The sequence below is a fragment of the Cynocephalus volans genome, chromosome 12 (genome assembly GCF_027409185.1).
Source record: "Cynocephalus volans isolate mCynVol1 chromosome 12, mCynVol1.pri, whole genome shotgun sequence".
Taxonomy (NCBI): Eukaryota; Metazoa; Chordata; class Mammalia; order Dermoptera; family Cynocephalidae; genus Cynocephalus; species Cynocephalus volans.
This window is the reverse complement of record NC_084471.1, coordinates 24,922,035-24,947,166: the sequence shown is the minus strand read 5'-3', so window position 1 is coordinate 24,947,166 and position 25,132 is coordinate 24,922,035. Positions and strand designations below refer to the sequence as shown.

Here is a 25,132-nt window from a genome sequence, read left to right as displayed (position 1 = left end):
TTTGTCCTTTTGCATTAAATGATACTCAGTGATACAATGATTTTACAGATGTTTTGGGGGTTAGTTCTGCTCTGATTTTACCTTTGAAACTGCTGACAGTAAAATCTAACTCCAAGATTTTTATACTTTTAGGCAGTATTAGAGATCCCTTTTACATTTTTTTTTTTAAAGGTATTACCCCCAAATAAAGCAAAGCAAGTATTGGGGTGGAGTCGGTAGAAATACGTTGGGCGGTGGGGGCGGGGAGTTGGGGGCATCGGGGAACCCCTGTCAAACGCCTCTGGGGGGGGGGAACCCCTGTCAAGCCTCTGCGGGGGGGAACCCCTGTCAAGCCTCTCAGGGGGGCTTGCGACTGGAAAGTCTGGTTGCGTTTTCCGCCACTGGTGCAGAGAGAACTCCCCCAGGAGGGGCCGGCGGCCTGTGGCCCGTGACCAGGCCACACAAGCAGAGCAGTTTCCTCCTGGGCTGGGTGGGAACGAGGCGCGAAGGAAAGGCTGCCCCGACGGCTTGGCGAGCAAGGCACCGCGAGGAGGGGGACGGCGGGTATCAGAAAATCGTGGTCTCATACTTGGTATTAATTCCCCTCTTGGCTTCCTGTCCCGGCTCCACGATCCACGGCAGATTGGCCAGAGTCTTTTGCTCAGAGGGGTCGATCTGCTTTAAAACAGAAAGGCTGCTGCCCGTCACGGGTCGCCGTGCCGTGCGCGCGGCCGCCGCCCGGGAGCCCGCGGCAGGAGCCAGGCCCGGCGGGGCGGCCGCCACGTGGCTCCGCGGGACACACGTGATGGCACGCGGAGTCCCGGCCAGGCGCGGGAGGGGGCGGGGACGGGGGGGGCGGACACAGACGCAAACCTCCGACGCCGAGAAGGGAGCGGGGAGGAGGGGGAGGGAGCGCGCTAGGCGGGCGCGTGCGCGCGGGCAAGCCAGGGGGGCTTCCTGGAGGAGGCGGGTCCGGCCAGGGCGCTCCCAGCCCTCAGCCCCCGGCGGTTTCTATCACAGTCAAAACAAAACGGCGTTTTGTTCCTCACCATGACCTCCAGTCCCCCTGCCTGCCTGCGCCCCTGCCACCCCGCGTCCTCGCTGTCCCTGCGCGCCGCGGCCACCCCAGCCTCTGCCCTCGCCGTTCGCTGTGGTCCAGACACCCGCACGCCTCACACCCTAGCGCCACCTCGTCGTAGAAGCCTGACCTTTGACCCCTGCGAAGGAGTCCCGACTTTCCTACTCTCCTGCTTTGCTCTTCACGGTACTTACTACCGCGTACATCATAGGGGTTCACCCCGCACTACAGCGTACGGTCCGGACGCTGCGATTTTGTCTGTTCTGGTCACTGCTGTTTCTGCAAAACTTAGAAAAGCTCCTGACGACCCCGCAAACAGCAGGCACACAGTAAGTACTTGTTGAATAAATATCATCGGAAGAATGAGGTCATGTCTGAATGGGAAGCTGCGGGCCCAGCGGCGTCTGCCTTGCTGGGGAGGGCGGGAAGAAGGGCTCTGGGGCAGGTGGAACAGCCTGTGCGAGGTCACCCGAGGGGCGGTCAGTTCGCACAGCGGGGGTCGGGAGGGGACACAGCCCAGGGTGAAGAGGCAGGCAGAGGCCTGGGCGGCTGCGCCTTGAACCAAACCCAGACATCTCTGAAGTGGTTTTAGTCCCCGCACCCACAAACAGGTAGGTCCCTCCTGGGGTCGGTCTGAGCCGGTAGCTCTGAGGAGGGGTCCGGGTGAGGTCTCCACCGCCCGCCTGCCCGCCGCCTGCTGTGCTCGGGATCTTTTTTTGTCCCCACTAGGCCGTGGGGAGGACGTCACAGGTCCTTAGCAGTCACTGAATGGTTCTTAACAGTAAACAGCTGGAGCTGAGGGAAATGGAAAGTGCCACCAGCTGAGGGGGACGGACCTTGAGGCAGGTAGAGAACAACTGTAGTGTTCAGTGTGTATTTTCCTACTTTCTGGAGTGAATACTCTGCGAGCACTTAGGGCACCCAACCCTTGGTGCTCTTCTGGAAGAAGTCTATGGGGAGCAGAGGACAGTCAGATGCAGGCACCTGCCCTGAACAGGCTGATCTCGTCCACTTGAGAATGAATACGTTAGTCTAAGAGCTAAGCCCCAAACATTCTGTAAATTCCTGGACATTCAACAGCCTGATCATTCTCAAAGATGTATTTGTTAAATCCATCCAGAGACCCTCACTTCTTCACCCACAGATGTTCACAGATATTCACTGCTATGGGCCTGGCCCTGGTGGTGACAAAACAGACGAGGTCCATGTGTTTATGGAACCTACATTTTTGTGGGGTAAGACAATCAGCAAGCGATAAGCAAAAAACCTCAATTAATAAATGCTACGTAGAATTAAAAGGGGGTGAGATACTTCGGTGTGACTGGGTATCTACCTCGGATTGGGTGGTCAAGAAAAGCCTCTCCATGCAGCTGAGATCTGAGTAAGACGGAGCTGGCCATGCTGAGATCAGGGGGAGAATATTCCAGGTGGAGGTAGCAGGTGGCACCACAGCCTCAGGTAGGAGTGAGCATTATACATTCAAGGAACGACAAGGCCTGCAGGTCCACGAGGAGTGTGGCGGGAAGTGAGGTTCAGGGTATCTGGGGCACAGGGTGCCGTGATCTGACCCCTGCTGTGTGCAGGAAGGGAGTCCATTGGGAGGTGTGGGCTTGGCAAGAGCTGGGGGCAGCCTGGACTAGAAGAGTGACAGAGGAAGTGGACAGGAATGGACTGATGTGAGATATGTCTCAGGGGTGGAGCGGATGGGGTTTACTCATGGGCTGGATGGATATAGAGGTGAGAGGAAGGCAGGAATCAGGATGACTTGGAGATTTTGGCTTCAACAACTTAGTGAATGGTTGTGCCATTTACTGAGCTGGGGAAGATGGAGAGAAGGACGGCTTTGAGGGAAGAATCAAGAATTCTGTTCTGGACATACTAATATTCAGATGTCTGTTAAATATCAAAGTGGAAATGTCAAAGAAGAAATTGACATGGAAGTCTGGAGTTCTGGGGTTGGGTCAGGGCTGGAGACAGAGAATTGGGAGCCAGTAGGGCTGGGTAGGTGCTGAGGTGCAAGGACCAGGGGTTGGAGTGTGGTGTTTGAAATAAAGATATCAGAGGAGGTGTGGTTCCTGGCGAAGATCAGTAATGAGCCATGGGAACGGGAGTGAGTGGCTGGGGCAGAGGAGAAGGTCCCAGAAATATGCTGTCCAGGAACAGAGGGGACAGATGCTGGAGGGTCATCCCTGTGAAGGTTGATGTTGCCAGGAAAGGTGACAGGAGTAGGGGCCAAAAAGAAGATTGTAAACAAGAAGCTGCATGGTCATGGAAGAGGTACCTCCCTGCAAGGGTTAAAAATTCCTGCTCTTCTCCTATGACACTGGAGATAGGGCTGGTGGGAGGAGAGAGCTACAGATGGGAGGACTCGGGAGCGTGAGAGCAGTGCATTCTGGGGGGTGCTGCCCGCCCAGTGTGAGTCCCGCGTTTCTAGGATGCAATACGGCAGCCGCCGGTGCAGAAACCAGATGGGAGGCTGGTTGGGAACCTTCCAGCTTTGGGGTATTGCTACCACCAGAGGAGGCCGCTTTGAAGTCATGCAAGCCTGTCGGGACAGGATGTCTGCAGAGCCTGTGGGAGGGAAGGGGGGAAATTCCTGGAGGAAGGCAGATGACGAGGAGGAGGGGCCGCACCTCCTGAACAGGCTGCACTCTGCAGGAAGCCTCAGCTGCCGAGAGGAAGCACACGGGCCTTGCACGGAGCAGAGCAGCCTGCGCGTCACCCAGTTCTTTCTAGCTTGGTACTGTGACCCTTTGCAAACCCTTCTGGAGGCTGAGGCTTGCGAGAGGCTTTGCCCCGATGGCATGGCAGCCCAAGCCTCAGGGAATGCTGCTCCCCAGCTTTCTTGAAACTTCAGATAAGATTCACCAAGGACTGCAGCAACAGCAGCACCCAGTACCACGCACGGGGTTGTGGCAGGTGGCAGAGAAAGTGGAATTTTCTCTGGAGCCTCCAGTTCAGGGAGATGGTCCCTCCAAGATTTTGTGATGACAGACACACACCAAGAGGAGGGCAAGAGAAAGGACAAAGAAGAGCAGGCCTGGATTCCAAAGGGCACCCACACCACGGAAGGGCCTGGTCAGCAGCCCCCTTTCCCTCCTGTTCAAGGTTTTTAGGACACCCGTGTCTTTTCTACTTACCACCGACTTGCGAATGCTGACACGGGGCTTGGGGATGGGTTTGGAGGGTTTACTTTCAAAGCTCTCTGGAAGTGTGGAGGAGTGTCCCCCTTTCCTTGCTTGTAGTGCTAGCTGGTAAGCGACTTCAAAGGCTTGTCCTAGTGTCAGGATGATTTCATAGGCTAAATTCTGCAAGGAAAATAAAATGAGAAAGCATTTACCACAGGCACACTACAAACAGGAATGAGGGAATGGCTGAGGAACACCCGGGGAGGTGAACTAACAGGGACCTCGAACTGCTGCACCTGAGGTGGCACTGAGCCGGTGGAATCTAGGAGGAAGGGGACGCTCCAGGCCCCATTCAGAGCCTACACAAGGCACTGGTCACGGATGTGACATCCCTGCTCACGGCCACACTAGGAGGCAGCTCCCCAGTTAATCCCACGAGGAGCAGGGCCACAGCCCATAGGCCCAGGAGCTCCACGCAAGGCTCCCCTTGTGGAAGGTTTGCTCCCGTGGACTTGGAAGGGCAGGGGGTCCTTGTGGAGTTCCAGCTGAGTCTCGGAGTCATATTCTCAGCCAGGCCTGCCAGGATGATCCCACACACACCACGGGAGGTGTTCCTGAGGAGCTTGGGTCTTTTTACCTCAAACATCTGTGATTCAGGGAACATCTATGAAACACAATCACAATCTAATTTGGGCTGAGGGGAGAGGCATTAGTCATGCTGGTGTGGCGTCTCACTGTTAAAGCAGCCAGCATGCACACAGTGCTCAGACAGCACCGATTATCCAGAGCTTTCTTGAGGCATTTGTTCTCCCTGTGGGTCCACTCTGTATGTATCATCACATCAGCCAGAATGTCACGCCAAGCAGTGCCCGCCCGCGAGAAGGCTGTTTCCTTAGGCCCTTCAATAATCAGTCCTTCTCTCAAGATGATCTCTAGCTTTCTTTTCTCCACACAGGTATCCTTGATTTCTGCCTTCTCTTCCAAGCACAGCTCCATCCTGTTTTCTCTCATTGAGAAAACACGACTGTCTGACCCCAAAGAAGCAGGGTCCCCCCAGCATTTTGAGTCACAGTGCATCGAAGAAGTGGATGCATGCTGATCACAGGGAATGTTCTTAAAGTCACTGCACCAGGTTTTCATTCTGATGAATGTCTCTAGAGTATTCGTGGTTTCTAAAAATCACAGGAACAGCATTCTGCCTTTGCTGATTTTGCAACTAAGCCCTCTCAGTTCCTACCCTCCTCTACCCCAGTCAGGCACACTGGGAGCCTAACTCCCACATTTCTAGGGAAGAGTGTTTGGGATCATTCCCACTCGGTGAGGATGGAGAGGGAGCTGCAGGACAGACTTCCGAAGCCATGTGGAAGAGGCCCGTGGGCTCTGGACTGACCAGATTTCAGATCAATGCTAGATCAATTGTCATGGTCTTAGAACTCAGTGGAGAAAACGCCACTGAGCTCAAGAGTTGGTTTGGCAGGGGATGTGTCTATCTCCTTTGAACTACTTGTTAGGAATAATGGCTCTCCGAGACAGATGCTGCTTGTGGGAGATGCTGACCTTGCACTGTGAGCTGAGCACTTCCCTGAGATGAGCACTGAGCCTGTGTTTGCCTCCAGGATGAGTCAGACCAGCAGATTAGTAACACACCAACAAATGATAGCGGAGGAGGACTGGGAGACAGCTCTGACCATCACTGCACAAAGAAGGCTGAGCCCTCTCCACTGCCCACACTCAGCGCTAGCATCAGTGTCACCTTCGCTTCTCAGGGCTCGCGTGGGTCCCCTCAGAAGGGCGGATGGGGCTTCAGACTCCTGCAGTCTCAGAATGAGCTGCAGGCTCTGGGTCTGGCTCACCACTGCTGCAAAAGGTGGCTGATGTCCCCTGCCAGGGGCATGGAACAGATATTTGTGCTCTGGATGGGAAATTGGACTAAGGGAAAGGTGTGAGATTCAGTGATTTTATAACACGCAGACTTTAGATGCTGGAATAGTGGAGCTTAATGAGTGTGAATTCCTTTATCATTAACCTAAAAACAAGCTCCTGAAAGTGAGATCTACTTAAAGCGCCAGCGTCTTCAAATGAAAGTCAGAGATGCTCATATGAGCAAGTGAGATTTTTCACAAGACTATTATGGGAAGCCTAAAGGTTTTGAAAGAATATGGGTTAGAAGTTCTGCCCTTTTATTTTTAATTAGTTCCTGGTATGAGGAAACTGCTCAAATAAGACACAGAGACCAGGCTATGGGACTGAGGTTTCCTGTCAAATGGCTTCTCTTGGTTTGGCTTGTGTTCTCCTTGATATCTTGCTTTTGTTTTATTTTAGAATGCCCTAGAGTACTCTTCTTTTATGATTACACATAGTAAAGAGTTGGACATTGTTACCTTTCCTATCTTTTCTGTAGTCTTAATGTTTGAAATACGGGTGCTGGTTGTCAGGGAGGGTCCATGGATGCCGAGATGCCCACTGAGTGCTCTGCCTGTCCCTACATACTAGGGCCCCTCAGGGACAGATGCTGATCAGATGGGACCTAAGGACACACATTGGCCTGGAGGATGAGGCCTCATTTGCAGGTTCATTTCTCCTGCCTCTTCTATTAGTATCCCCGCTATTTAAAATGAGAGGAGAATTGTTGTCATGAGAAGAGATGCTACTAGGACAGGGCTGAAGACTATATTGTAATATCAGAAAGGCTTAGGTGACAAGCCCCACTCAGTCCTTCCTTCAAGGCAGCCTTGCCAACCCCAACAATGCTGGCTGGCACCGAAGAGAGCCAGTGATGTTGCCCCAAAAATCTGAAAGCCCAAGTTGCCTCTGCCTTCAATATTTTATCCTCGCAATGTGGGAGGCCCATGCCTGGCATATTGCAGGCACCAACTGAATGCCTGCTTGCTTAATGAATGAATGAGTATCCAAAGGACAAGCTGGAGTAATAACATTACTAGTTATTGCTGTAGTACAGCTACCATTAAACGAGAACTTAATAGGTGTTAGGCATTGTGCCAATCATTATGTTTATCTAATGTAAGTTGTAACCACGATCATGTGCAGTAGCATATTATTATCCTCATTTTACAGAGGAAACTGAGGCTCAGAGAGGTTAAGTAACTTGCCAGACATCACAGAGATGGAAATTTACACAGCTGTGATATGAACCAATATCTGTAACTCAAAAGCCCATGTTCTCGCCCCTACCCATGTGTGGCAGCTTTTTTTCTCAGATGGCCCCATCTACTCTCCCCTTCCCTGCACATGCCATGTTGTTTCCCTGTTGAGAGGTCAAGTCTCTTCCTTGAATCTGGGCTGGTTTTACTGACTTGCTTGACCAGTAGGATGTGGCGGAGTGAGGTGCTAGGACTCATGAGGTTAGATCGTAAGGAGTCATGCAGCTTCCTCCTGGGCCTCTTGGAACTCTTACTCTGGGGGAACAGTCATGTGTCAAGAGTCTGACCACCCTGAGATCACCACAAAGAGGGGCTGCCTGGACGGGCACAGCAGTTCCAGCCAGCCCAGCCCAGGGTCCAGATTTGGGAGTGAAAGAGGCAAGCAGGACACTTGAGCTCCAGCAGACACCACATGGAGAAGACTCAAGGCCCCACAGATGGCCCCAGCATCTTCAGCCATCTGGGCCACCCCAGCTGAGACCCCAGGGGTCGTTGAGCAGAGAAGAGCAGAGCTTCCTTGACCTGCCCAAATGCCCAGCTTACCGAATCATGAACCTAATACTATAGATATCGTTCCATGCTGGTAAATTTTGGGGTGGTTTGTCACACAATAGGTAACTGGACCACCATGTGATGCAAAAGAAGGCTGGCTGGACTCCCATGCAGGCAGCATGAAGAGGAAGTGTCAGCCTGAGCCGTAACGAATAGTACTTAGCATAGGGCCCTGGCTGTGGGAAGCAAGCCAATGCCTGTGACCCATCCTGGTTGCAGGGTCATAGTAAGCACTAAGGTGTCCTTTCACATCTGAGGCTCAAATCACAGAGTTACAATATCCTTTTAAGTTAGCACAGTCACACTCTCATCTCTAGTTACCCCACCCCTTGGGCATAAATCCAAGCTTGTGGAGCTTTTTACATTCATTACCTTGCAGCTCTTCAATGCTGTGACCTGGCCTGTCTCCAGCCTTGGCTCCTTCTGCCTCACGTAGCTTATTGGAAGATACTTACTTGCCTTGGCCTTTCTAGCATAAGTCTCTTGAGATGCATTTATTACGGCAATTGGCCTTGAGGAAGTATTTTCTACCTTACACAGACCACCAGTGATAGAAAGTAGCATGTGTGTGCACATGTGTGTGTGTTTGGTGCAGGCACAAGGGGTGATGACTGGAAAGGGCATACTCTGAGCCTCAGTTTTCTTATCTTAAAATGGGGATAATTCCACATGCAGTAGCCACCATACTGGATTGTTTTGAGAATCACTAATAATAATATTTAACCTAATGACAATACCAGCCAACATTTATTATTTACTGTGTGCCATGCACCATGCTAAGTGCTCTACATGGACTATCTCATTTAACCCCAACATCTCTATGCTAAATCCCAACATTTTCATTTTGCACATGAGATAATTAAACTCAGAAAGGTTAAAAAACTTGCTTAGGAAGTCAACTCCTGGTGGAGCTGGGATTTGAATCTAGTCATTCTGATAGGCCATGCGTTTGACCACTACACCTCAGAACTATCCTTGAGATAAAATAAAGGCTTCTGTAAACTGTTAATGTTAAATAATGAAGCTCCCAGGTGACCGATCCAACTTGGCTGGGGAGAGGGTACCGAAAGGCCCATCTGCCTGGGTCTCATGCCAGCACCAGTTGGGAGGCAGCCTCCAGGCAAAGGTGTCCTTTGTGACTTTACATGAACCATCAACACAGGGATTCTCAACCCTGGCCTGCCCCGAGGATGATGGAGGGACAGGGGCAACACTCCCATCTCCAGCAGCGAAGGGCGGGGAGGCCCAATTCAGTGGGGAACAGCCCCCCAGGGAACACAACAAAATCTCCTCCTCCCTTCCCCAGGGATTTTGATCTGTGAATTAAGAATTGCTACATTAGAGGAACTTAAGGAAGCATCATGTCTTAAAGATAGATCCTAATTGTAATCAGGGGATGCAAACTTGTTTTTCTTATGCAAATGTGCAGGCCAACTTATATTTACTGTGGGCTCCTCAAGGCAGCTGGGGTTGCAGTGCAACATCACCATGGATATTTACTGAGCTCCATCCATGTGTTGGGACTGTGTCCCTGGTGCCTGGCCTGTGCCTAGCCTATAGAAAGTGTCCAGGAAGTGCTCACTGAATGATCTGGGGGAGTGAAAGGACCCATCTAGTCTTTTGTGAGTTCCAAAGGAGGCTCCTGGAGAGCTAAAGGGAGGTCCCCCACTGTCCTCCTGCATCCCAGTCATTGAGGCTGCATCCCAGTATATTCATCAATCTGCTATTAGAAAAACTGCATCACAGACTGTGGGCAATCTGTGCCCTGGGAAAAGCTCTGGCCACTCAGGTAATTAATTTGTATTAACTGCACATCACTAGGATTTTTCTGTGTCTTAGTTTGAAAATCTTTTAGGCTAAAAGGTTCAATGGCATATGGACAAGGACATTCACTACAGTGTTTAATATTTTCATTACTAGGAGACTGATTAAGTGAACTACATAGATCCATGTAGTGGGATACCAGACAGCCATTTAAAATGAAAACTGAGTCATTTAAAAAAACTGGTTAAATGACTGTACGTATGTAAAAATATATGAACATATACATAGATGGCATCTAAATATGTACATAGAAAACGGGTGTATATCAAAATGCGAGTAGAAGTTATCACTGAGGGTTGAGATTGTGGATTTTTTCTCTTTATTCTTCTTTATATATGTTTTGAACTTTATTTAAATGAGGATTAATAATTTTTACAGTCATTAAAAGCAACCTTTCCATTTTGCTAATTAAAAACAAGAAAAATTTTGAGTTCAAAATCATCTTATTCATTCTTCATGCATTACACTGGGATTCTGAATATCTTCGTTCTTTGGCTGAGAGGACTGGTTACTTTATTCTAGTGAAATCCAGGCTCCATTTGCAGGTGTGATCATGGCTCACCTCCATGCACCAGCGGCTGGCCATCTAGTTGGCCAAGAATCTTGTTTAGGCTCCTCAGTTTTCACAATGGAAGTCAATTCTAACATCTGCTCAGTTGAATTTTAAAACACCCAGCTCTTCCTTTAACCTGCAAACCCAATAACTCTACTCCAAGCACACAGCAAACAGTCAATCTTCTACAGTCCAACTTCTACCCAACCCAACTGAAAAATGTTATGTGGACATGAACTTATGGACATGCAGTCAATCTACTCTTTTCAGTATGCTAGGTTTGATCCCTGCACCAATCCAAACCGCCTGTGAACTTGAATTATATTGCATTTCCTCTCATAGTCATGATTAAGCAGTAGCAGCAACAGCAGTAGCAACTACCACATGATATTACCTCCTACATCCTAGGAGCCAGGCTAAGTGCCTTCTGTGGATTATCTAGCCCTCACAACCACCTTATAGAGGAGGAATTATCATCCCCATTGCCAAGACTGAATGCCCTTCCAAACTCATCGAAGCTTAAATCCCCACTGCAACTGTTGAGGGTGGAAGTGGGAAGTCCTATCATGCTAATTGAAAGGTGGGGCCTCGAAGAGGTGATTTGATTGTACGACCATGCCCTAGTGAATAGATTAATAATGGTGGTCAGGGATGTGGTTCTGAGGGCTTTAAAAGGCAAGTGCACAAAGAACTATCTCTCTCTCTGCTCCTTCATTTTCTGCCATGTGATTCCTTGAGTTGCTGTAAAGCCACCACCAGAGAAGACACCTCACCAGATGTGTTCCCTGGACTTTGGACTTCCCAGCCTCTGAAACTGTAAGCAATAAATTTCATTTTCTTTACAAATTACCCAGTTCCAAGTATTTTGTTATAAGCAACAGAAATGGAATAATAAACCATTTTACATGTGAGAAACTCAGAATCAGTGAAATTGATTAATTTGGCCAACTTTACAGAGCTAGTAAATGGCAGAGCCAGGATTCAAACCCAGATCTGACTTCAGATTAGCCAGTGTTTTGTGCCACTGTGCTATCCTGCCTTCATGGCTTTCATGAGTCTGCTGGTGTCCCGACCCCACTTTCATTAAGGGACCCTCTAAGAAACCATCTGTGTTTTGGAAATTCACTGGATGAATGTTGGCAGACACTAGTACACAATATCCTCTCATGGGGATGCAGGACAAAAAGTTCTTTTGTACCTAAGTCTCACTGAAGTTTTTTTCCCGAAAGGAAGGGCTACACTCTTCTTTCAGAGAAATGGAGCATGTAATTACAGTATTTCCCTATTTGCCTTGCCTTGACCTCCAGGAAGCTCAGAGCCAAAAGCTCAGAGCCAGAGATCAGCTCTAATAACTATACAGAAGTCTGTGGTCTGCATATCAATGCTGAAGCTTTTTCCCTCCTGTGGATCTTCCTTTCAGATTTGTGTGTATCTATATTTTCAGCCTTATCATACCTATTCACTCAGGCTGCCTTAAATCCCTTATGGAATGAGGCATGGTATAACTAGCGCCCGTTTGTTCACTTAAACACTTATTTGAGGGTTTGTTTAACCCATTACTGCCAAACTGGATGACAAGGTATGTCAGACACAAGCCGCCACATCACCTGGTGACAATGGCAAAAAATGAAGTGAGCTGAGAGTGGTGGGGACACCCAGGGAGAAAGGGCCCTTCTGGCTCAGGTGTGAGGCTGCTCTGTACGAGAGGGCCTTTCTCACCTGTCTAGCAGCACTTTCCATTAGCATTAAAACAACAGCCACATTTTTGTGACCAGAATTGAAGGAACAAATGTGTCAGTTCCACAACATGGGAGAGCGACAGGCTCAGACCTGGCTATTCTTTGGCCTCCAGGGTCAGCAGAGGTACCTCCCAAGGTCGGCAAAGGCTCACCCACACCATGAAAAGGGTGCAGACACGGATATATTGAGACAAGGGCTGCATCTGCACATGGGAGCCCAGGATGGAGAAGCCTGGGGTGTTGTGTGGTACCTTCGAGGGCCTGTCATGCCAGTGGGTATCAGGGAACAGAGACCATGAGCAAAGTCCCTGGATCACCTGCAGTGGGCTAAATGCACCAGGGGCTACCTACCTATGGCAACCATCACTGCCACTGAGGAGATGGCACTGAGAAGTGGGCCTGGTCCAGGTGGCCTGGTGGTTCCTTTCACCATGCGAGCTCCAGGTTTCTCTGATTAGAAGCTATCGGCTGTCTTTTACCCAGTCAACCAAAGCTTCAGCTTAGTGATGCATGTACACTTGCTGCCACTATCTGAAGGCCAGACTGCAGGGCTCAGCCAGTGCTGAGAGAAGGGCTGCTTTTCATCTCAGAAAACATCCTCACTCCAACAAGCAACCCCAAAGCTCTTCCAAATGGCCAAGTATTTTGTCTATTATGAAATGGCTTTTGTTCTTGGTAGTACACCCACCTCCCATCTCCCACCTTTGCCTTATGAATTACTCATTCTTGAAGACCCACCTGGAGCATTGGATCCTCCAGGAACCTTCCTTGAGTCCCCTTTCCTGTCCCCCAGGCTAAGTTAGGTGGCCTCCTTTGCAGCCCCAGACCACCTTGGGCACGCTGACTTACTGCATGGCATTGCTTATGACGTTCTCTTTCTGCTCTGATTTCCCCAGTTGACTGAGCTACTTGAGGGGCTTGCGTCTCATTTGGCTTTACATCTCTAGCGCTTGACTATCCTAGGTGCTCAACAAATGTTTGTTGGATAAACTGAAGAAAAGAAGCTGCCCGGTAGGTCCCTAAGATAAGGGGACTTGCCCCTTCAGGATAAGATAAGGGTGAGTGTGGATGACCAGAGCCTATTCGTTCCTGTCATCTCTCCCCAGGCAGACCTGAGGAACACATGCCAGCCATGCCACAGGGGGCCTGAAGACAAAGCAAAGTGTTGTTCGATCTGGGTCCTCAGTGGAGTCTCCAGAAAGAAGCCGCATTTCTCTTCAGGCTACATTTTGCTTGTACTTCTTGTTTTTTAAGACCTGGGGTAAGCCGCATCTACAACTTGCTTCACCCACGTCCTGAGGCAAAAATAACTTTGAGAATATTCTGAGCAATGTTCACAGAATTCATTGACATCTCTTTAGCTCTACCTATAGTTAGTTCTCTCAAGTACCAGCCAGAAATTAATCTTTACAGATTATATTTTTAGAGGTAAATACTGCCCAATCATAGGTCTTCCGCATTTAGGAATAAATATCAGCAATTCTGCTCAGATGCCTGTCTGGGCCAGGATGGACATATTAACTGGCCAAAATTCAGGTAGCTTCTTTAGGGCTAATTTGAACTACCTACAAGAGTCATGAAATTACTGTACCCTCTTCCCCCCAATTAAAAGAGATGCAGAACATTTTGAAAATACAGAGAATAAAGAAGAAAATTAAATTTATTTATAAAATTCCACTGTTGGGATATAGCTACTGCTAACATTTTCATGTATTTTCTTTTTATATTTGTATTTATAAGCTAAATGAATATTTATATATGTGAATTTTAAAACAAAATTAGAACCATACTTTCTGTGAAGTTTCATAAACTGCTTTTTCACATTGTATCATGAATGTATGAACGCAACATTACATCATGAAGTGTGTTTATATGCCATTAAATGTTCTTCAAAAACCAGATTTTTGAAGGTGGAAGAGCATTGCATTGTATCTGCTACGGTTTGATTTCATGCCTGACTCCCCAAGTGCAGGAGGCTGGGCCTTGCTTGCTAAATCATGACTTGCTTCCTCAAGCATTCTAGGTTCTCTGTGGAGATCACACACTGTGGCCCGTGGTCACCTGTTCTCCTGGAACCTCAGCCTAGGTTGCTGGCCAGCAGGCCTATCCCACTCATCCTAGAGGGACTGTCCTGCCAGGGCATAAGGGAAACCCAGTCTTGATCCTGTTACTTGGCAAGGATTTGAGCAAAGGGTGTACAGGAGAGACATTGGCCAGATTTCAACCTCTCTCCCTCTTCAAAAGTAAAAGCTCCTGTTGGAAGCTGCAGAAAACTCTTGACTTACTTGTGAAGCCTTGAAAATGGGCCACTTGCCAAATTCAAACCCTTTTTATGTTAACTCTTGTTGTCAATAATCTTTCTCAAATGGACATGTCTAATTCCTTGGTTTATTTAGTAAACCAGTAAATATAAATGGCTTTTTCTTTGCTTATCGCTGATGCTGCCTAATGCCCCAAGCTTATCATTCTGAAGTGGATTAATGAGCTGTCATGCCTCCCGACCAACCACATGTTCATGCAAACTAAACATTCAGCTTCTAGCCTGAGAGTCCCTCCTCTGGGACACCCTGCCCTGCTGGGTGCTGGCACAACTCCAGGGTAGCATGGATGGGATTTTATTGTAACTATTTGTTTATGCTTCTGCTCCTCCAACTGGACTATGAGCTCCCGGAGAGCAGGGGCCTCTGCCTGACTATGGTAGGCACTCAGTAAATACAGGAATGTATTTTCTACAGAATTTGACTTTTTGCCTCAGGTGTGGAATACTACAGCAGCAAATGTATATTGTAAACTAAAAAGTAGGCTGCAAATCCTCACACAGGGTCTGACGACAAGAATACAACCATCACTATAACTGTTACCCCACGCTCCCCATCCTGAGCAGTTAAGATTTACTGAATATGATGTTCTGGAAATAGGCATGTGCCACTTTGTTTAATCCTTACAATAACCATAGGAGGTGGGTACTATTATTATCTCTATTTTACAGATAAGGAAATTGAGGATTAGAGGCGTTCTTGCCCAAACTGTGAAGCTACGAAGTGCTGATCTGGGATTCAAACCAGGCTGATTCTAAAGACCACACCCCTAAACATGACACTTACTTTTCAGTTATTTAGGAGAGACATATAATGGATACACGTATAAATGCTGCAAAGCAATCTAACTGTGAAAAAAAGTTTAGAATGCCCACTTTCTTTCTAACTTTACAAAAAATGGGATCAATTTTAAAGCACTGATAATTTCTTTTTTTTTTTTTTTTTTTGTCTTTTTTGTGACCAGTACTCAGCCAGTGAGTGCACCGGCCATTCCTATATAGGATCCGAACCCACGGCAAGAGCATTGCTGCGCTCCCAGCGCCGCACTCTCCCGAGTGCGTCACGGGCTCGGCCCAGCACTGATAATTTCTATCCAAAAAAAAAAAAAAAAAAAAAAAAAATAGGGATGAGAGAACAAAAGAAAGTCTATTAATCTCTGAATACCCACCCACCTTTGGTGGCATGATGGCTTGGTTACTTCTTTCTCAGTGATTTATGCCATGGGAGAGGAGACATGGACCCATGAAGGCCTGCAGTGTTAATTTATCTGTTCTTTTTGTGGGGACATGGTGGGCATAGGGCTGGGAGTGCTTCTGTTTTCATTCAGTCAGGGCACCCTGTATGTCCCTCCTGCAGCTGACTTGCTGATGAGTGTCAGCTGGCTGGACGGGCCAGGGAGGGGCTTCTACTTTCCCTGCAGGTTGCTACTTTGTATGTGGAAGACTAGCCAGGGCAAGTGTTACAGTTCAATCTTTAGGGCTCCAGACACTTCTACATCATCTTATATTGCCATTTGTTTTCACAGTATCACAGCCAAATAGGTTGAGGGCCATTTTCAGGTGAAGAAAACGAGAAACAGAATGAGAGAGGCCACCTACCTCCATGTATAATATTAATTTAGTTGTCAGAGGTCAATTAACATCTACAACAACAGCAAATGTTCTTTTGCACCTTTAAGGTCCCCACCTTGTGGGACAACCTCTGCAACATAAGCCGTAAGTAGTTTTCTTCAGGAATCTCAAACTATTGCATTGAAACAATCTCAGTTTAAGGAAGAATTCAGGAATTTAAATTTCATTAAACTGATGGGAAAACTAAAAAACAAACTTATAGCAGAGGCAAAGTCAGAAGCTGGTGTGGGTCTCCCTGATCATGACAATGTGATTGACTCTAGAGAGTCCTTCCCTGTACGTTGGCTTGCTTGGTGCGTGTTGATGGCAGAGTACTATAGAATGCCATCACACAGTTGCCTGACCATGTTTTCCTGCATTTTGTTATTGCTGTTTCTCCAGCTTAGGTCCTTTCATGGCCTACATTCAGCCAAGAAAGCAAAGGGATGAGGAAGCACCGTCTCCCACATGTACCGCCCACCAGCTCCATGACTTCACCAGTCCCTCCGTATTCCTGAGCCAGTCCTGGCCACACCATGTGCTGCACGCTGAAGATTACAGAATTTTGGAGTTGCAAGTAAGAGAAAAATGAGCATGGTTAAAAATATCAAAGACTGCAAACATGTTCTTTAAAGAGAAGTGAGAGTTAGCAAGGGTCTAGCAGCAAAGTCATGGCTTTGAATGCTTATTTAAAAAAAAAAAAAGAAAAAAGAAAACTGTTCATCAACATTTAAAACTATTGAATAAGGCCCCTCTCAGATTTTAAAAGCAAATCCAATACTTCTACAGAGAATGCATCAAAATCTTTCGGATCTACCTATGTCACCTCTATTACTGAGAAATCTAGAATAACTGAGTAAAATATAGAAGACAATACTTTCCAAATTACCTTGGTTATATCTATCTCTTACCTATTGTGGCTTTCTAAGGAAGATCACTGTGGTCTTGGGATCTGGTGGCCACTGAAACACCCACTCCCCCTCATGCAATCACGTCTGTAGAATTCCCCACCACCCATTTGAGATAAGAGTGGTGGACAGAAAAGCTGGATCTGATTTTTAACCTTCCCAACATCTAGTCTCATAACACATCCTTCTTTTCTACACACCCATACTGCTCCTTCTCCTCCTGAGTTTTCACTGTCCAGGAGGTGAAGTTTGGGAAACCTTTTGTTCTGCAGTGGGCGAGATGTGTTTCAGGCCTACCAAGTTAGAGACGTGCATAGAGATGTGCTCCCACGACAGCAAGAGTACAGAATACGGAGGAGGCTCAGTGTTTGCCTGGAGGCATGTACTGGCTTTTTGTTCTCGATAACCCTAATTCCATTTTTTGCTCTGGTTTTTTATTTTCATCTACCTGTCATTTAAAACTGGAAATATCACAAGATAAATTTATCACAGATTCAAAGTAATGGAAATAGGCTTTGAGATTGTCAAGCTTAACATTTTCCAAAATGTGTTCTGTGGAATAGCACCCTTCTAAGATGCTTTCCCAAAAAGGCTGGCATGGCCAAATAACCTCGGGAAGCTCTGCACACACCACCCTCTCCTCACATCTGAGTGTGTTCAAGCTTGGCAGTGTCCCGTAGTATGTAAACTATGTTAAACTCACATCCTAGCTTTTGTAGGGGGCTTTGGACCTCCCTTCCCAGACCACAGGATTTCTGCGGGAAAATGCTCTAAATTTCAAATCTAACTATCTGTAGACTGGAAAATTCCTAGACATCACTGAATTTTCTTGATGATAGATAAAAACATGTGATATATGATGATAGTACATAAAAACATGTGACCCATAAAAGGTCTATAAGGTTAAAGCAGCAATAACTTTCCAATTAAAAATGTATATGTACTCATACATATCATATTGGCTAAAAGGTTAAATGTGTACTTGAAGTATTATAAGGTATTCTTTTTTTTTTTTTTTTTTGCCATTTGGGGCAGCCCAGGAGACTGATCCATATCAAAAGAATTTTAGCACTTCAAGACTGGACTGGATATTGAACTGCCCTACATAAAGATACAAAAACCCATGCTCAAAGAAGCTTTTTTTTTAGTGCAAGCAAAGCTTGTTGCATCTCAGAATTGCTCAAAGCCCCAGGTCAAGGATGGTGGCCTTTGTTACTATTTTTGAAGTCAGACAAACTGTGTTCACCCAGAGAGGATTAAAATGGTGGATTTGTGTAAGATAAGAATCCTTTGGAGCTGATATGAGAGTCCTAAGCTAGTGAACATCTACGTTAAATCTGGATGGAAAGATAAAAGCTGAAGAAATTCACACGTTTTCCAAATGCATCAGGGACAGCATGGTGATCATAAGACTAAACAGTTGACTATTCCCCCCACATTTCACCTCAGTATTCTGGTGTCACATATAAATCACTAACAAACTCAGGGGGAAGATGGCCCACAGACATTTTTAGTTTGAATATAGAACAATGCTTGCGATACTCTTAGGAAGGCAAATTATACATCGAAAACCAATTTTACTGAAAGAAATGCCAGAATATTTAGGGAAAGGCTGGAATTCACCCTGACAAGTATCAATATTAATACTGATGTTCAACAAAAACATCATATAGAGAAGCAAGGTCTGTTGGAGTTGGAGTCAATGTTTTCTTTCTATGGTTTCTTTTTTTTTTTTTTTATTGACTGCATCTACTTTTTCAATTCTTTTACAACAGCAGCAGGAAAACTGTGGGTGATAAATGCACTCTGGCTAACCTTTCTTAGGTCTTTCAGCAGAAAAAGGGTGAGGCTGTCAGCTGACGTCAGCAGGTGAGGCAGGAGGTGGGAAGAGCTGACATGGGACACTTGTTTCTCCCAGGGCACCCTATACACATCCTTTCACTTCAATCCTGCTGCAAACCTGTGAGGTACACATCCTTGTCTCTGTTTCACAGATAAGGAAATCGGGACTCAGAGTAGTCCCACAACTTGTCTAAGATGAGGGAATGAGGAGGTAGCTGATGTGGGATGTGAATTTTGGTCTGCCCGTTCTTTTCTGTGATGACAATCCAACTCTCACAGAGAAAAGTGTTTTATGCAAACCAAAATATATGTGGACTGGATGAAATGTGACTACTTAATGAAACAATTGAGTTCCACAAGAATGGCAAGTTATGTTTAAGGCACCAGAAACCTAATACTGCATGTCATAAACCTTGAACGAGACGACTTTAATCAACACATTAATCCCGTGCAAACAAACGTGTCCGGAGATGCTTAGAACAGCCTTGCAGGACATTGCTTTGCAGTCTTTGCTGTTAGCACACACTACTTCTCTATTATTTTCTTCATGCTTTCCCAAAGAGAAGGAATTTTTTTTTTAAAGGCCCATGAGCATTCTTCCCCATTTTCAGTCTTCAAAAATGGAGAGGGGTGAGCAATGTGCGGCCTGATCTCACTGCTCTGAGCAGCAGCTGGGCCCCCAGGCCTCGGGATGGCGTCCACGTTGGATTATGGTCAGCCTCGGCCCACGGGTGTTTGTCAGAACTGGAAGAGATGGCTTCAGACTGTCTTCTACCCGTGACACTGAACCAGGGGCTGGCCTCTTGAGAATATACTACATTATGATTTCTAATTCTTTAAGTATGAACATTTCAAACCCAGTGAGCAGAGCAGAATAATCAAAGTGGCACTTTCAAATTTTTCTGATTATAAATTATTTCAGGCTTACAGTCATACCTGTTCTTTCTGCTTCAACTAAAGAATGCCCAAGATACTATTTTAGAGATACCCTCAAGCGATCTGTGCTGACTTGAAGGTATATCTATCTAAAAAGAACATTTGTTGTTTTCTTAAATGGTTTTTATTTTCCAAGTTTATAATATATGGACTAGTTTTTAGGCTTAATGACAAGTATGGATATAAGTAGCATAACACCATAACGATATCACCATAAGACTAATTTCTGAATGATACAGAAAACCACAAGTACTGTATGAGGCAAACACGCCTGTTATGCCCTAGTAATTAGAAATGGCTACTGGAGAAACCGACAGATGTCATGAAAGAACAAGGAGGCTAGAGGACTTTTACTGTATTTTGGCACCAGAGAAAGAAAGAAATTTCTCACATCTGAAAAGTGAAGTTAGTAGTTGAGAAATGATAGTCGAGATACAAGGTAGGGGTCGAATTCTAAATTGAAGAGTGAAAATATAGAAGAATCTCAGAAAAGCTGAGTCTGCCCAAATATTTTATACGTGATGTTATGAGCTGAATTGTGACCCCTCAAAATTCGTATGTTGAAGCTCTAACCCTAGTATCTCAGAATGTGACTGTATTTGAAGACAGTGCTTTTAAAGAGGTGACTCATTTAAAACAAAGCCATCAGAGTGGGCCCTAATCCAATATGACCGGTGTCCTTATAAGAAGAGGAAATCAGGACACAAACATGCAGAGAGGAAGGACCACGTGAAGACACAGGAGATAGCAGCTATCTGCAAACCAGGGAGAGAGGCATCAAAGAAACTGAACCTGGTGAAACCTTGTTCCTGGACTTCCAGCCTCCAGAACTGTGGGAAAATAAATTTCTGTTGTTTGAGCCACCCAGTCTGTGGTGTTTTGTTACGGCAGCCCTCGCAAACCAGTACACTTGGTATATCTTAATACTTGGTAAATCAGCCAAGCTAGTATATTAAGTATAATTTGGGCTTTCAATAAAATCCAGGCACATTTAGGGAAACATTTAATCTGTTCCAAGAGAGTAGGTACTCACCACATCGAAGGCAGTAAACACGTGACAGTAGTGGTGATTGGACTTCAAATCTTTTGTGATATAAGCAAATGTTGAGAGGTCTTCTGGGTCCTGGGCAGCACAGGAGATATTACGAATTTCATGCTCGGCAATTATGTTCTAGAAGAAATGATATAAATGACCATTGTTTTCCTTTGCAAATCAGCATATTTTAAAACCAAGACAAGGAATCTGGGAAGCAGATGCTTTCTTTCATTCTAGAATGTTCTAGATCAGCAACATTCAAAGTGCTCCAATGCACTATTCGTGGGCAAATGTATGCCAGGTCTGGAAGGAATGTTTTCTTTTAATTAAAAACAACCTAAAATAGTCATATCCTAGAGCAGCGGTTCTCACCAGGCGCTGGGCACGGAAGCAGTCTGGGTGGCAGGCAGACACTTTTTTAAAAAACAGTAATTACCAAGCATTTTACTGTTTCCATTCCCCACGTCCACCTATACATATGCAGTGCTGCCTCCTGCTGATTCTGTCTGGAAAAGATCTTCTGTCACTTGCTATGTGTGGGAGGAACTCTGATGGGGGGGGCTGTCCAAGTCCCTTGGCATTGCGCTTGCCCCCCGCCCCTGCTCCCCCAGAGCAGAGGCAGCTGTGGGATGAAGCAGGCAGGTAGAAGCCTCAAGGTGCTCTCTCTCAAGGATTCTGTGGAGGCTGAGGTGTAGGGGCAGCATAAGGGAAGCACCACACTGCAATATTTAGGTTTTGGACACCTTGCTTGATTCAGGTCCCTGTGGCTATGACACTTTCCTAACTACACCCACCATGTGCAGTTAGGTGGGTGCTACTCACTGTTGCCATCACTGGTGCTCAGAGAGTTGAAATGCCTTCTGCAGGGCAGGTGGTGGAGCTGGGACTGGAATTTGGGGTCTGACGGTAGAGCTCAGGCTCTTGCAAATGCATCACAACGCCCTTTATCAATCCCCACCTCTCTCCTACTGGTTTAACAGAATTGTGTTTTTTTCTCTCTAGCATGTCTTTGTGCCTTCTTCTCCCCTACCCTCATCCCTGCCCACCTCCGAGAATAACTGGTGGGAGGAAAGGTTTAAGTACCATTGTTCTGAAGCACAAAATAACCCTGGAGTATCATCTTGGCTGCAAACCCTGCTAGAAACTTCTTTGGATACATAGATGTATTTAAAAAAGCAAAAAAATTCACATAATAGTGCCATCATTTTTTATCTTATAATATCCCATTTCTCTTTTTTTACAGTTGTCATAGATCTAAAACCCTCAATGCTTTAGTTACCCTAATTACTTTTTAATTGCACAGTCTTAAATAACCTGTCGGCAATGTAGTGTTCTGCGTATACTCATCAATGCCTAAAAACGCTTATAAAATGTCCTTCCTGCCAGCACCCCCAGCAAGTACTTCATGTCCCTCACTCTACTGAGCTCTGTGGTTGGGAAGCAATTACAGAATTAACACATAAAAGAAAATTAAATTAAGATATTCTTCACTAGGGCCCTGTCTGCAAAACCACATGCAGTGCTCTGTCAAAAATAACTCAAATTGAAATTAGAATACTGTAAACAAGTAATATTCTATTGCAAGATACAGTTTCAAAATAGAAGGTCACGATCCTCTTCTGGCTTTCAGATAGCACTTCTTCAAGAAGAAAACCAAATTAGGAACTAGTGAGTCTTAAAATGAACTTTGAATGGGAAAATCAACATTGTCTTCAAAGGCACGGTGTTAGCAGGTGTGGAGAGCCTTCACTGTCACTTTGATTGGGGCTATCATTACCCTGGGAAGTCCGGGCAGACTTGGATTCACCTGTCCAGGATCCACTGTCACAGGAACTAGAGCATTGGCTCCGATTTTTAACTAAGTTGGCATTCTGTGTTCTCGAGATCCTTTGCCAGCATAAAGTAGATCATCTTCTTGGGAAAGTGTTACAGTGAAAAGTGCGCTGTGATTTTGGTTGCACTGAATTCCCTGAATCTTGCCAATTCTCAGGAGGCTACTTTTGATGATTTTCCATGGTGTGTGGCAGCACTGGGGCCCTGGGCAACATTGCATAGTAGGTAGAGTGGATCTTTGGAGCTCTGTCTTCCTCTCTTTCCACTGCCCATTGAGGCCTACCCTCTGCAGTGCTCCATGTTCCAAAATCAGCTTCCTCCCCCACTGCTGAAATGTTTATTCCTCTGATCCCACGGTCTAAGCTAGGAGGAAAGCAGACTAATAAAAATATTCAATATTTGGGTAAAAATAACTGATATTTAACCATCTGAACTGGCATTTAAGAAAATATGCTCTTGAATTCATATTGATAGCCCATGTAGGGAGGTATTTTTGAACAGAACTTTGTGATATATGCCCAGTGCTAGAATGCAGTGAGGACCTGGGATGTCACTACTGAAATCCCACCACCAGTCTGCCTTGTCTACCTTTGCAGGATGGTGCAGCCAGTTCTCTCTACATAGGATGAATCCAAGACCAAGGATGCTAGATCTGCAGAAACCAAGGAAGAATACATTCTTTCCACCTCCTGTCACGCATCAATTAGTTGTTCTTCCACAAATGAAAAGGTGACCTCATCCTGGGGTACGGGTGATGTGCCTCAGTTTAAAATTGGACTCCTCCTATGTCGGTCAGCCTCCCTTTCTAAGCATTTTCTAAGGAGACCAGAGCTTGCAAAAGACCCAAGAGGAAGTCTGGGGAGGGGCTCACCCTGCCCTTTATTTGCGATAGAAAGTTTGGCAGCTTATGACCCTTCAACAGAGAGAGATGTTGCCCGTCTGTTGCCTTTCATCATGTTGAAAAACAGCTAAAGAGGTGTCTGGCTAGCGGGTGTAGAGCAGAATTGTTTGCTCTAGCTAATTAATACGGTGGTTCTAAGTGGAGCGCAGCAATGCAGCTGGAGATGTGCCTCTCTCGTCTCGGAGCTCCCGCAGGTGGGGCCTTTCTCCCGAGTCTCCTCCTCAGGCCACCCTTTTCCCTAGGGAGAGGCTGCAGTGTCCCCTCCAGAGAGGGGACCCAGAATAGACTGAGGGCCACAGGGCTGCCAGGAACAGCACATGCACCTTCACGTGGTCTTAATGTGACACCATGCTTCTTAGGAGAAGTATGTGCTATAAAAAACAACGTGCACTTGTTTGGGCAAATGTTCCGAATTATTTTGTGCCTAAAAAATAGCACAAGCTTTGTTGAAGTTGGCATTCAAAAAAACAAAAAATACAAAAGCAAAAAACAAACCTCAGCACTGCATCATTCCTAATTTAGTCAGATGGGAAGACTGAGGAGGGAGTTAGTGCAGGAATATGAAATGGGATCCCACCCTCAGTCAAGTGCTGGACGTGGGCATCCTGTCACCTCTTGGAAGACCCCACTGATCTGAAGCAGGGTCTGTAACTAAACAATTGCAGTTTCTGGGCTGAATTTCCTGCTAGAGCTACCTCTGGGTCATGGATTACAGAAAACTGATGTGATTTATCTAAAACATTTTAGTACTAAGTCTATTCCAAGTTCCATTTCCAATTCAAGATCACTTTCTGCTTCTTCCTTCTTAAAGCAGGATTAGTGATTCAATTTGTTCCTAAGTTGCTAGGCAATACATTTATGAGCTTATAACTAGGCACTTAACCCTTCCCCATGAACTCTGCCAAAGCTCTTTATTTATCAGAATAAAAGGAAAGAAATTCTTCGCTAGAGGGTTCATCTTTTGCATAGTCTAAATGGGGGCTAACAGGAAGGGACGAGTAATTAACACATAATTATCCACTGCACTTCAAAGTAATTGGTGGAAGGTAGTTGTGAAGTAACAGAAAAAGCTTAAGTTAGGGAGCGGGAAAGTCACGTTTTAGTGCTTCTCCATGACCGACAGGCCGTGGGAGTGCCGGGCAGCACTCAGTCCAGAGACGGAGGCCTTCAGGTGCTCCAACAGCTCGGTGCAGACTAGACAACCCTCTTGAGCTCATCAGGGCAGGGTAGAGATACAATGGTTGGGAGAGCACTGCTGAAGAATAAAGTACAATGGAAACATAAAGTATGAGTAAGGTGTGTCTTTTGGTTGTGCCTTAGTACCAGCTTAGTGGCCACTAATGCCCGAAACGGTGAGCTCTTCAAATATGCTTACATTTCACAAGCCCTTTGCTTGGAATCAAGGTGGCCCACCAAGACAATTCTCAGTGAGGGAAATCTCAGGCAAAAACAGGACTCTGGAGTTTATCAATCTGCCCCTTTCCTGCTGTGGTCTTGCAGTAGAACAAAGTGGCACCCAAAGATGTCACTGTAAGCATGGCTAGAATCTAGTATCTGAGCACAGTTCCTTTTGTACCAAACTGGAGGAGGATCCTTCTACTGTGGATATTCTGCGACTTCTGCCCCGGCTGGCGTTTCTGAGCCTTCTGCAGTCCACCTCCCCCAGTACAGCCTTACGTGATGTCCTCCTTCTACCCTTCTAAATACGATCTCTCTACTTTGGCTTCCCACATG

The 25,132-nt window shown here is 46.2% G+C and overlaps 1 protein-coding gene across 15 annotated transcripts in view; it reads right to left on the bottom strand.

The window, feature by feature from the left end:
* Positions 1-546: 546 nt before the first annotated feature.
* The window catches only part of ANKS1B (ankyrin repeat and sterile alpha motif domain containing 1B), a 1,093,604-nt gene continuing 1,069,018 nt past the window's right edge, over positions 547-25,132 (bottom strand). For 8 of the 15 annotated variants that reach the window (XM_063076110.1, XM_063076113.1, XM_063076112.1 and 5 more), the window contains 3 exons: positions 20,662-20,799; positions 4,198-4,365; positions 547-657 (listed from right to left, as the gene is read on the bottom strand). In XM_063076110.1, coding sequence (XP_062932180.1) covers positions 547-657; positions 4,198-4,365; positions 20,662-20,799 — 417 coding nt within the window. Of the gene's footprint in view, positions 674-4,197; positions 4,366-20,661; positions 20,800-25,132 lie in introns of all 15 variants that reach the window. The other 7 variants (XM_063076111.1, XM_063076114.1, XM_063076116.1 and 4 more) reach the window with 2 other exon arrangements.